This window comes from Gigantopelta aegis, chromosome 4 (assembly GCF_016097555.1).
Source record: "Gigantopelta aegis isolate Gae_Host chromosome 4, Gae_host_genome, whole genome shotgun sequence".
Classification (NCBI taxonomy): domain Eukaryota; kingdom Metazoa; phylum Mollusca; class Gastropoda; order Neomphalida; family Peltospiridae; genus Gigantopelta; species Gigantopelta aegis.
Genome location: NC_054702.1, coordinates 19,040,500 through 19,053,639, shown reverse-complemented (window position 1 = coordinate 19,053,639; position 13,140 = coordinate 19,040,500). Strand labels below are relative to the sequence as shown.

The 13,140-nt window shown below is 38.2% G+C and overlaps 1 protein-coding gene across 1 annotated transcript in view; it reads right to left on the bottom strand.

The window, feature by feature from the left end:
* The window catches only part of LOC121369646 (leucine-rich repeat-containing protein 74A-like), a 70,620-nt gene that overhangs the window by 36,009 nt on the left and 21,471 nt on the right, over nucleotides 1-13,140 (bottom strand). The window contains exons 3-7 of the mRNA XM_041494688.1: nucleotides 11,863-12,274; nucleotides 10,100-10,296; nucleotides 9,536-9,643; nucleotides 5,301-5,394; nucleotides 4,140-4,189 (exon numbers count right to left, since the gene is read on the bottom strand). Coding sequence (XP_041350622.1) covers nucleotides 4,140-4,189; nucleotides 5,301-5,394; nucleotides 9,536-9,643; nucleotides 10,100-10,296; nucleotides 11,863-12,268 — 855 coding nt within the window. The 5' untranslated portion in view covers nucleotides 12,269-12,274. The remainder of the gene's footprint in view (nucleotides 1-4,139; nucleotides 4,190-5,300; nucleotides 5,395-9,535; nucleotides 9,644-10,099; nucleotides 10,297-11,862; nucleotides 12,275-13,140) is intronic.

Here is a 13,140-nt window from a genome sequence, read left to right as displayed (position 1 = left end):
AAACCGCGTTCAAGATAACTTCATGAAACTTTGTACACATATTAATGTAGTGGTCTAGTAGTGCCTTTTGCTATGAGGGAGTTTTCATTTGGCATTTCATTTCAATATATTATCTTTAAGCTAATATCCAACTAACGTTTTAACACCCTGTCTTCGGCACACACCTCAGCTATTTGAGATGTCTGTGTACCCATGGCAGTATATTATATGAGATCGTTAGTGAGAGAGAAGACGGTATGGTGACGTCTTCACAGAACTGTGAAGAGTCCCAATCATGGTTTAAACAATATATGTATGTATGTATGTATTATCATTAACAGTTAAATATGCGGTATTGGGAACGGCCAACAGACACAAGACTATATTAAGGTCTCTCCCTACGTATTTTTAATCAACTAGCCATAATACGTTGCAAACGGCCCGCATCATATGTTGTTAGCAGGCCGTAACGTCGGAACTCATATTACCCATGAGCCAATATAGCCACCGGAGGGCCGTTACAACTCCTCTCGAACCAATAACTAGGCCAGTATGGAAAACCCCATTTTATAACATAATAGTATTAATCAACTAGCCGTAATACGTTGCAAACGGCCCGCATCATACGCGTCGTAACGGCGAAACTCGTATAGCCCATGGGCTATACGAGATTTTACTTCCGTTATTGTTTTCTATCAAGTCACCTCGGAAAGATTCTCTCGCTTCGTTGTAATCATCAAAAACACTAACTTTACTTACTGTGGTAGACTCGTTTAATGAAAAACTATTATTTTTGTTCATTTTCCATGCAGTTGCACTATATATTTGTAATTTTTAAAAGGTAAATTTGCATGTTACAAAATGTAATTATCAATCTAATTAAAATTAGCTCCACTATTACATGTGGATCTAACGGCAGCCCGTTGGAGCTCATGTCCAGTTGACCTTTCATTCGACCAATCAAAACCTTACTTGCAAAATCATGCCAGTGATTTGAAAAGAATTTGAAAACATTCAGGATTATGCCGAGGGTATACGAAATGATTCGGGTGAATTACGAAGTATGCCGGAAACTAATTTCAATATAAAATTTTAGATAAAGTTCGTTCCAAGACGAAAAAAACCTCCCATGATGGTATAGCCATAAAATCTGCTTATACTAGTATACAATCAAGAGTTTATTACTACACTTTCCCCCTTGTTTTTTTAATGTTGAAATAGACCAACAAGTTCGCCTATTGCATAAATAGTCTCTCCCGATATTTTTAGAATTTGTATGCTCCCGAATAACGCTATAAAAGGCGAAGTGTGATTGGTCAATATTTAAATTATTATTGTTCTGGACACAATGTTGTTAATAATATTGTCAATTATATTTCCTTGTGACCTTCCTCCGAGACATTTATGTAAGTATTATTGCATATAATATGTTATTAATAGCAGGGTTTTAAACTTGCCAGGTTTTCATTGCATTATAAAAATATCGCTCAATTGTTTTCCATCGGTAACCAGTGCAATAGGGCCTTCGGGCTATATTTCCTAAGGCAATGTTAGACAGGCAGCGAGAGGTCAGCTGACAGCAATTGACCAATGACAGCGCCTCGTATGACTGTAGGAAGCTAGCGGAAATTTTAAGGAAAGGTTTCCGCTGTGTATTAGGGACCAGTCAAGCTAGAGGTCAGCTGATACTGGCTGACCAATAGCGGCGCATTGACTGATGTTGGGAGGCGTTCGGCACGTCTCTGTCTTTCCACAAGAGGGGAAAATAACCAGGGTTTTTGACCAATCAGATAGCAGTCTGTGTTTGGAAATCTATGCGGGTCTTTGGGATAGTCACTTCCATTTGAATTTCCAAACACAGCAGCGTAAAATTAACTTTTTCTCCCACCGTCCCACCCTCTTCACCTTGTTGTTAAAATGTATGTTGTTGTTAGTTTAGTAGTAGTTGTAGTTTGAATAGGAATACATGGTTATTAATTGCACGGGCGTGCGCAGGAAATTTTGCAGGGGGCGGGTCGAGGTGCCCGAAACCGCGAGCGCCGCAGGCGCGAAGTCCGAGTTGGGGGGTCTGGGGGGCCCTCCCCCCGAAAATTTTGAAAAATTGACCCCTTTTAGGGCTATTCTGAGGTGTTTTCTGCTAGCTAACCGAGCTGCTTTCTGACCACATTCACAGGAATGTAAAAAATCGGGATATGAAAAAAACAATTCGCCTTGAGCAGGGGGGTGGGGGTGGGGTGGGGGGGAGGGGTCAATCGTCAAACTGGTCGCTGACTTCCGGTGATCGTTTGAAAGCCTAATCGAGAATCGTAAGATAGCGGTCAAATAAAAACCATAGCCAATCCCTCAAATATGAACATAACAAGTTAAAATGGTTGGATGTGGTTTATGAAACTGGTGATAGAAATTCAGTTTTCAGCATAAATACGGGCCTTGGCTAGCCTAAAATATTTCGGGATGGAATCAGGACAGTAAAATAAGGTTTTATTCAGCTACACCCAAAAATGGTTCTTCCAAACTAAAAGGGGACTGTTTCTGTATTTTTCTGGGGGGCAATTGCACCCTGCCACCCTGTCAGGTCAGGTCATATGGTTTTACGTGCACATTCAGAGCAAGCTGTTGTAGCGCGCACCTGTCATGGACACAGGTTACCGGCCATGGCCGGCTCCTTTGTCCAGGACAGGAAAAGGGTTGAGGTGGGTGGGAGAGGGGACCGCCCACATTGGCAGGTGCAAGGGAGCACCAGCAGCCCGACCGGAGTCGGTAGCGAGCGGGGGTTAGTTTTGGTGCCAAGGAATTTTGAATATCCTGTATAGGATTAAATCCAAAAAAAAAAGGTTGCGCAGTTTTTATGAAGGAAATTGGGGCGCCCTGCCATCCTTCCTCGCAAGTTAGTATCTTGTGTGAATGAGATTGTCTAACATTTGAACATTTTAATGAAATAATAAAATTACGTGTTTATATGATTAGCAAACTATAAATATTAAAATATATATTTATAGGATATTAAACAAGATTCCATTTCGTATCATGTTTATGTCCCGAGTGAAATAATTTTCAGTTGTCACGAGCTTTAGCGAGTGACAATGAACATTATTTGACGAGGGGCATAAATATGATTCGAAATGGTAGCGAGTTTAATATCCTATTTATTACCTAAATCAATCTTAATTTATATCACTAAACTCGTTTGGTTGGCGTTCCTGTAAGGTTGGAGTGCGCCGATCGATGACGTCATCGTGTAACGTCGAGGTGTTAGGTCCCACTTGGGACGTATCACTTTGATATGTACCAATATATTTTTTAATCATATGGGTAATAAATGGATATATCTGTTATATTTCAGCATTAAAGGAGCTGTGCTCAATTTGCTGCCATTGTAACATATTTCCGTCTTATAAAAATATTTTAACAACTAAAATTACATAATAAATATAGTTTCTTTTTAAAAATATCAGTGTCTGTATACTAGCCTCGTATTCACTGTGTTTCTCGCTGTCCTAAATGTTTGTAAGTAGCCAAACTGGATTTGGTCTCCCAATAATTTCTTTCGTACGAAAAAACAATAAATAGAGGGAAATAAAGTCAAGCCTGGCCTAACACATACTCTAGGACGACCAGAAACACATGTATATAGCATACAGTTTCTGACATTTCATGCAGAAAAATATATTTAAAATACAACCGTAGTCATTAAAACGTATCTACCTTAACAATGTCAACAGACTCAGAACAGTCGCTTTAATCTACGAACGGAACAGTTGACCGGTGTGAATCGGTTCCTACACCACCCATAACGACTGATACAACAGTCAGAATGTTTTTTCTTTTCTTTTTACTGTAGTTTTTAAAACAGTGGATCAATGGAAAATAGCTACCATGTTCGAATCAGACCCGTAAATGGCGGGTAGGGCGGGCGCATAGGTGACATCTCCCCGCTGAAAACGATTGCCCCCCCCCCCCCCCCTTTTAAAATCTGTTGAAATCTGCTATTGTGTGTGCCTTAATTACGGATGCTTTCTCTCCCCCTCCTTAAAAATAGAATGGCCTCTTCCCAGTGATACCAGCTGGCTACGTTCCTGTGTATAGAGTAGATGTAGTTCCTTTAATCTATATTTCTGGTATGAATTATAATGATACAAAACAAAATTAAAGTAACAAACCTCAAGCGTTTCTGCGAAGTATTTCGCTCCCTTTTCTCCAATATTGTTTCCTAAAATAATTATCAATAATTATTGAAAAATAGAACAACGATGTGTGTAAGAACGCAGTGGTTTTAGCTAGGTACATTGATTCTAAAAATAATAATTCACGAATACCACTAGATATTCACTAACTATTAATGTCCGTGATATAATGTCGTAAAACCGCCACTTTGGCATCGTACATAATATATGTTAGGACAAAACAAATATATAGCCGGTCTCTGGTCAAACCACAGTTCAAAACAAAAATATATATAATTATATTTTTCTTGAAAAATTGGATTGTAAAGGTGGACATATATATATATATATATATATATATATATATATATATATATATATATATATATATATATATATTACGTTCATTTCATTTGCCTAGATCCCACCTCTTTGATCTATTGTCTTTTATTAGCCTTGATACCATAAATCCTTTTATTCACATTTTCCAAACAGACGATGAATGATTTAATGATTTCGACTTTGTCCCCAAATGACCTCATCTGGACCCAAAAAGTCATGATGCATCAGAATATTAAGGCGCGACTTTATTTCAGGTGTAGATGGCGTTTGTTGGTAGCTACCGCGGTCAATTTGAAGAAATAAAAGATGTCAATAATCAAATTAAGTTAAATTATTTCTTCTTTTTTTTCCACTCTTTCTATTTGGACCAAATACCCGCTCTAGTAGCCTCCTATAATTTTTTTGGACAGGTGCAAAACTAACTAATCTCCCTTCCTCCATTTGAAATGTACACCAATCTAAATTGCCCCAATATTCCAACAACACCCTATTTCTGTCCCGATCGATACAACCGACATTTGTCGGAGGTGGAGATCGGGATGGACGTGCCTGAACCTTCAGTGGATATAGGCACGTAAACAGAGTTTTAGTTTGGTTTGGTCTGGCACGCTGACCAAAGACCAGCAATATATTGTGTGGGGCCTTACAGTAATTTCACTACAAATACATTTTTTCTTGATGGTACAGAAGGGATTGAATATAACCGAATAAATAAAATGTATATCCTCCTTACGTAATATTTGTAAGGACATTTAACGGGTGAAATATCCATGCAACTACGCCTTTAATTGTAAAATGAAATATGAACAGGTTTACCTGCTATGTCGATTTTTACTATGTGTCGGTTGTAGAGTAATACAGTTTTCAACAACCGTGCGCCAAAGGTTCCAATTTTGTTGTCCGTTAGTTTCTGAAAATACGAATAGTATAAACATTCTTAATTAGGAAAAAAGTATTCTTTCTATTTTAGTTTAATAACATACAACATTACATTGTAGGGGCCTATTCTATAATCACTGGAGAGGGATGAACAGCAACTCCTATCTACATACGATTTACTAGCCAAGTCCACGACTCTGTCCTTATATCTTGCAGTAACAGATGCTTAATGCGTATACGCATCTGTGTTAAAAACCATTAAAGGGACATTCCTGACTTTGTTGCAATGCTGTAAAGTTTCCGGCTAATAAAACCTTTTTTAATTGTTAGAATGACAATTTACTTACATTTCCTTGTCCAGAATATCTATATCTGTATATCCAATGTGTTTTTGGTCCCCCAAATGTTCGTAGTAGCTCAATATGCATTTTTGCCGAATATTTTTTCGTACGTATCAATTTATTTTTCCCTTCAACCGTCAAATAAAGTCTATTTTTAGACGGCGGATTCCCTTCGACTTGTCATGCATTTGAAGCGCATCACGTGACCTTTTTGTGACGTAGAGCACATGTAAATGCCATGCTGCCTGGTCATTTCGTACCCTAGTCATTTCGTACCATTGCAAAAAGTAATTTCGTACCTTAGTTATTTCGTACCATTGTGAGAAGTCTTTCCATACCATAGTCATTTCATACCAGTATATAAAAAACGAATCGACCATACCATAAAAGCAGTGTTTTTTTGTTTTGTTTTTTAAATTTACTTTGACAGTTTGAAAATCAGAACACATTATTGTACAGCATATCGTTATTGATTTACCATAACACCTGTCAATTATTATTTCCATTTTACCTGACAAGAACCGTATTTGGTATGTACTACTAACGGCCAACTTCGATGGTTTCTGAAATTGGCTCCAATTGACCAAAGTGTGCTTTTTTTTATATTCATAATTAATAAATATGCTAATAATAATAATAAATAAATAAATAAATAAATATGAACAATTTTTTTCAGTTACCCGCTGAAATGGTCGAATATTACTTATTACTACTTATTATCTTATTTGTTTAAGAAATAAACAATAACAACCACTGAAAACATTGACTACCCTATCGATTACCAAATCAGCCAATTGCTCATGTTTATTACTTATACACAATGACAATATTTGTTTAGTTTTTGCTGATCAGAAACGCCGTTAAATTAACAACAAATTTGTTTAAGTGTATGGTACGAAATGACTTGATCTTTTTTTAGGGACAAAATTAAATATTTAATGATTTATAAAGCCAGTTGCAGGTGGTGTTTGCATCTTATATACGTAATTAGATTGGGTACGATATGACTTTCAATTTCGCAATGGTACGAAAGGACCAAATTAGGTACGAAATGACTATGGTACAAAAGAACCAAGCTACGAAATGACTATGGTACGAAAGGACCAAGGTACGAAGTGACTAGCAACCGGCCGAAACGACCAGATACCCATAAAATTGCACCATCACAGTATTATGAGTATAATGCTTGGGTTGGGGCGAGTTGACTAATGGACAAAGTTCCGATCTTTCCAACATCTATAGATCTCTATAGCTATAAGTACAAGTGACCCTAACCCTAAATGCTAGAACGATCAGAAGGCTTGCCAAGCCGAAGGCAAACAGAAAAGAGACCAGATCAAAAAGTTGTTGAAGTTGAAAAAAAAGAAAGAAAAAAAAGAACATTATTATCAAATCTTGGAATTGTTATCGGCATCATTTCTACTCTTTTTTTTTTAAATGCGTCCATTCGTATCGCTTAGTTTAACGAAAAAAAAAAATTGTAATACTACTGACTTGTAGGAAACAAATGGAAAGTCGTTGGTAATCAATGCAAAACGTCAATATTAAAAAATAAATAACATTAAAAACGTGCTTTCCATACGGTTCGTCCACTGGACAATTCGTCCACGGACGATTGGTCCATTCGATGACTGCATTTTTTTCATACATATTAATAGTTATTTCTTTGACATTGTAATCGTTTCTTAACATTATTTTGTGGTATACTATAACCAAAAAAGTAAAATAGAGTTAGAATTCAACATTAATATCCATTTTTTATTAACTGTTTATATTCATTATCATGCCCCGGACGATTCGTCCACTCGCTCGTACATTATCTCGCATGTCACGATGTGGTAAATAGGTAATGCAAGCCTCCGCGTCGGAAGACTTTATTACACCCCCCCCCCCCCCCCCACCATGTCATGTTCTCTAATGGCGTACATTATATCCACTGTACCCTCCCTCGTCACGTTATCCCCATGTGCCTAATAACCTCGAAATAAAATAAAAACTCGTTGTCTTCAATTCCAATATAATTAAATGTACATTAAAAAACAATTCAACAAAATAACAAATGTCATTCAAACAAAGCGTGTTGTTTTAGACGCGACTTGATTCAACTTTCCGGATCTCGTTTCACGGACTGCGATTTTGTGTTTCCGTTGACTGGTGATCGCACTGAGTCAGTTTTGTCGGAATCGAACGAAAGGATCGGCGATCTCCGTAACCCCCCCCCCCAAAAAAAAAACCAAAAAAAAAAAACCGCGCACTTACTGAAATGTGCATCTGCTAGATCGGGGAACTTTCTCGGATTGAATCATTGCTAAAACTAGGTTGTAGAATCGAACTTTTTGTTGAACTTTGGAGTCATCATCTATCAACAATCGGAGAAGTTGGGTCATAACCCCTACCCACCCCCCTATGAAAATCTCAAAGGTTTTACACGATTTGGAAAAACGAATCTTAGAGACCCAGAAAAATCGGAAAATCCGGCATATGCCGGAAAACTTTCACCCATGAAAATGTACTGGGGAAATAAAAACCCAGTGGACGAATCGTCCGGAACTGATTTTTTGTAGTGTTCGAATCGTCTCGAGTTCCTCAGTGGACGAATTTTCAGTGGACGAATCGTCCGTGGACAAATTGTCCAGTGGACGAATCGACTGCATCCCAAAAACGTGTACTCACCGAAGCCATGTTGAATATTGCATTGTGGGACATTTGTGGTCTCGTCATTACTGCGACCTCTGACCTTCACCTTTCCGCGAGGATTTCAAATAATCGTGTCATGGGGAATCCCGAAAGTATTGTTCTATGTAAGTATTTCAATTTCGCACTTTTCATAGATTTTTTGTACACAAATGTATTACAGGTGAGTTTACTAATCCATATTACTGTCTATTTTATTAGCTTTAAAGTCAGGAATGTCCCTTTAAGTTTTCGGTTTAGTTGGTTGCTTTATATGAACATTAATTTCTAAGCAACTGCCTACTAAAATACACATCTACTTGGGTTTCTAGTTAGTGCCGTGAACAGGCCAGCCCTGGTGTTTTTATAATCAACTCCACCAAATATGTTTTAATATAAATTTCGAAAATGTTTCCCAGGGCCCTGTTCCACGAAGCAATATTAGCGCTAAAATCACATAAAGTGCATAACTATTAACCGCCTTATAATTATTCACTTAAGGTGATCTTAGCGTTAAGATCGCTTCATGGAACAGGTCCCAAAGATACATTCAACCAGACCGAGCAGAAAATGAATGACCATGTCGGAAACCAATCAAATATTTCGCGAACGTTGATTCGCTGGCTGAACTTGGGGCAGGTCAACGAGTTTAGATGTTTGACAGATGTGGGATATGTGGTAGTGTTAGGGGAGGCGGGGGGTGGGGGGGGGGGGGGATATTTGGTAAAAAGTCTATAAGCCTTAGCGAATGCCAATAAAAATGACTCGCGTGTATAATTAGAGGCGAGACGTAGCCCAGTGGTAAAGCGTTCGCTTGATGCGCGATCGGTCTAGGATCGATCCCCGTCGGTGGACCCATTTGGCTATTTCTCGTTCCAGCCAGTGCTCCACAACTGGTGTAACAAAGGCCGTAGTATGTACTATCCTGTCTGTGGGATGGTGCATATAAAAGATCCCTTGCTGCTTATCGAAAAGAGTAGCCCATGAAGTGGCTACAGCGGGCTTCCTCTCTCAATATCTGTGTGGTCATTAACCATATGTCTGATGCCATATAACCGTAAATAAAATGTGTTGAGTGCGTCGTTAAATAAAACATTTCCTTCCATGTATAATTAATACTTAAAAGAGTTTGTTATTAATCCAGCGATCATCACCTACCAGTTCTATTATAGAGCTGCTGTGAAGCAGCATTTGACCCAGGTGCAGCATTTCAGAAGGACCGATCCCGTTATCCTCCAGATTCAGGCTCGAGATGGTATCTTTGGTCTGTGAGAAATATAAATAGTTTCTAAATCATGCCAGAGTTAAAGACTAAAATCCTGTTAGAAGAAATTAACTTCCAAATCTAGTCAGAAATAAAAAAAGCAACAATTTATAAATCCCGCCAGATATTAAAATTTAAATCATGTTAGAAATTAAACAACTTTCAAATCTAGTCAGAAATAAAAACATCGTATAAATTCTGCTAAAAATTTGTTTTTAAAATCCTGCCTGAAATTAAATAATTTTAAAATCCTGCTACAAAACATTTTTTTTTTTTAAATCCTGCCGGAAAAAAAAAAAAAACCTATAATACTTCAAGAAATAAAACTATTTATAAAGCTTGTTACAAATTAATTCATTAAAGCCACAATTCGGACAAATATTTATCATATCGGCTGCACTTTGAAAGCGGCCATTACAAATGTTTTGTTTTACACTTTCTTGAATCTCCTTATGTACCTGAATATCGTGCATCAGCGCCCTGACGTCATTGTAGGCGGGGTACCGATGTTTCATGGTGAATCTGTCTTCCATAGCATGGCGGATAAAAAACGTATTGGGCACGACCTTGAGTTTCCGACATAACTTCTTGTAATCGTAGAACAGCCCATGGTCTTCACTGCAAATCACGTTCTCTTGTGACAGAAGATGTTTATCTAAAATAAACATTTAATTTTTTTTTATCTAAGGCATAATATGTATTGTATAATAAGGGGGAAAAAGTGTGGTTTTGTTGATTGGTTGGGGGATTTTTGTTAGTTTTTATTTTTAAAAAACAACAACAATATTTATTAACGTTTGTACGTTAGGGATTGTATTATACTTTGCAAAACATTTTTCTTTTTTTTTACAAAACATGGCAGACAGAATAGTTTCAATAAAAACAGTTATGAGAGAGAGAGAGAGAGAGAGAGAGAGAGAGAGAGAGAGAGAGAGAGAGAGAGAGAGAGAGAGAGAGAGACAGACAGACAGAGATAGAGAGGGAGGGAGAGACAAACATACAGCGTGGGTGAGAGAGGGACGAAGACAGGCAGACAGACAGACATAGTATATTGTCAAAAGTTGTCAAAACGTTTGTTTGCAAAGTAAACTGTTGAACCATTTTCAACATATCGACATTTCCTTGTTTTTCGAAATCTGAATTTCCATTGTATTTGTTTGTATGTGTAGTGTTGTTTACTGATCTTTATTAATATAATCGTAGTTCGTATACGGTTTGGTAAAATTAAGGGCAGGACATACGGCAACTACCCAAGGCTCTCCTCCATCCCTAATGTAACTCCTCAAATTTGAAAGTACAAATATATAGTTTGGGTTGTACAAATATTGTCCTAAATACGAATCATTGATCTGGACCCATAGTCCGGTCAATTTATACGAAAAAGGGGGTCAACCCACAGCAAAATGCAACAGAATTTATTTCTTCACCATTCACTTCAGAAAGGCTACAACAGAAACATAAAAAGTCCTCTTAAATCCAAGCAGTGGACCATGATCTCTACATTTGGCCATGCGAGATGTACCGAAATCATAATTCAGGAGCATGCCATCAATGCAGAAACTAGAAGAAATTTCAATGATACTAAAACAGACATAAATGTTGTACGATGTTGTTTTGTCGTTGTTTGTTTACGGAATTTGAGGGTCCTATTTTCTTGTCTAAGCGTTTTCTCCTTTTTGTTTGTGTGTGTGTGTATGTGTGTGTGTGTGTGTGTGTGTGTGTGTGTGTGTGTGTGTGTGTGTCGGAGGGGCGCCTGCAGATAGCCTAGTTTCTTTCTCTATGGAATAGCCCACATGAAGGTTGTACTAACCCAAATAACATCCGGCTGGGTCAAAGTCCTGTGATAAATGTGAGTGTGTTGGTTGTAAACAAACATTAGTTTTATCTGGGCAAAAAATGTATGCAATTTTATTTCATCTAGTACCACTGTGTCAAGTAGTCTTGTGTCTGAAACATGTATTGGGTACCTGTAAAAAAGTACTCTAATTTTGTGCGGAACTAGGGTAGTCATAGACGCTATCCGTTATCTCTGAAATGAGCAGCTTGACCCTCATTTCTTTCTGATTCACTTTAAGGGTGAGGGGTGGTAGTATTTATATCCGTGGTGTTTATGTCGACTGATAAACTGCAGGTAGAAATTTTAGCCACATATGTTACTATGGTTGTCTATGGGATTTGATTTGGTAGTATACACCCTAAAGAGCCACAAGAGAAACCATACCCAAGTCTTCTTCCAAATCGGTATCATAATCCTCATCATCGGAAAGCTCTCGGACTTCCACGGGTTTCTTCCTTGACACGCCAGGAAAATAGTTTTGGAAATAGGGCCCAAACTTTCCACTCTTCAGTTTTTCTCGTTTCACGTCAATGGACGAGGGATCCGTAGTCGCCGAAACCGATGACTCGGCATGGAGCGACTGTCGGCTTCCAAGAGAACAGATGGAAGGTGTCGACCGAACATCGAAAGAAGCACTCGAGTCTGCTGGTTTGGCACTATTGGCACTGCGTCTGCAAGAGGATTTCTGACTTCTGCTTACATCCGTGCTGGCACTTTTTGTCCTGGACGTTTTCTTTCTCTTCTCGTGAATTTTTGGTAAGTCATATCCTTTAAGTCTTGTGTCCGCCATTTTGCTCTGAAAAAGGACAATTTTTTATTCTTAATTTTTTATGCTTGAATACGACTTAAAGATTCATATAGAATGGACTCGGCGGGTGCGTGCGGTCCAACTGTTGCGTCTGCGGTTTGCGTTTTGGGCGTATAAACCATAAACGATTATTTCACTGCGGCCTGCGCGTGCGGTTTTCAGATACACGCATCGCACGCATCAAGTCTATTCGCTCTCATTGAAACTCGTATTTCGATGTATGCTTTTTTGCCGACACAAACATTTGTACGGACAGACGGCCATGACATATTTATGTCGATGGTTTTAAAATAATTTGTGGATGCCTGTCGACGCGAATTGAGAGCATAGGACACAAATAAATGACGACTTGAAACTGAAATGAAAGCCATGTTAGTTCAACATCACCCTATCGGCTCCAACCCAAATTGAATCTGACTACTCAATGGGCCACTACAGTGAATTATCTCTTACTAGCCACTAACCCACTGTCCTAGACCGACAGCCCAGATAGCTGAGGTGTATGCCCACGACAGTGTGTTTGAACCTTAATTGAACAGAAGCACGAAAATAAGTATAAAAGAATGATTTAACATTTGTAGGCAATGTAAAGTGTTCAGGATAAACATGATAATCACAGTCATTATCTTCATTTGTACTTTCCCCATAGTCTAATAGTCAGTACATATCAATGTATTTTATTGGCAGTGTATTTTATTGGCAGTTTATTTGACAACACGCACACGCGCAGTTTGGCAGTGTACACGTATTTGGACAGTTTCAAGCCAGTATATTCAGAATAGCCTCAGCGCCATCTTCCTTTTCAATCTTCCACCATCTGCCAACAGGGCTTGGCACATTCGGTTCTGGCTCCA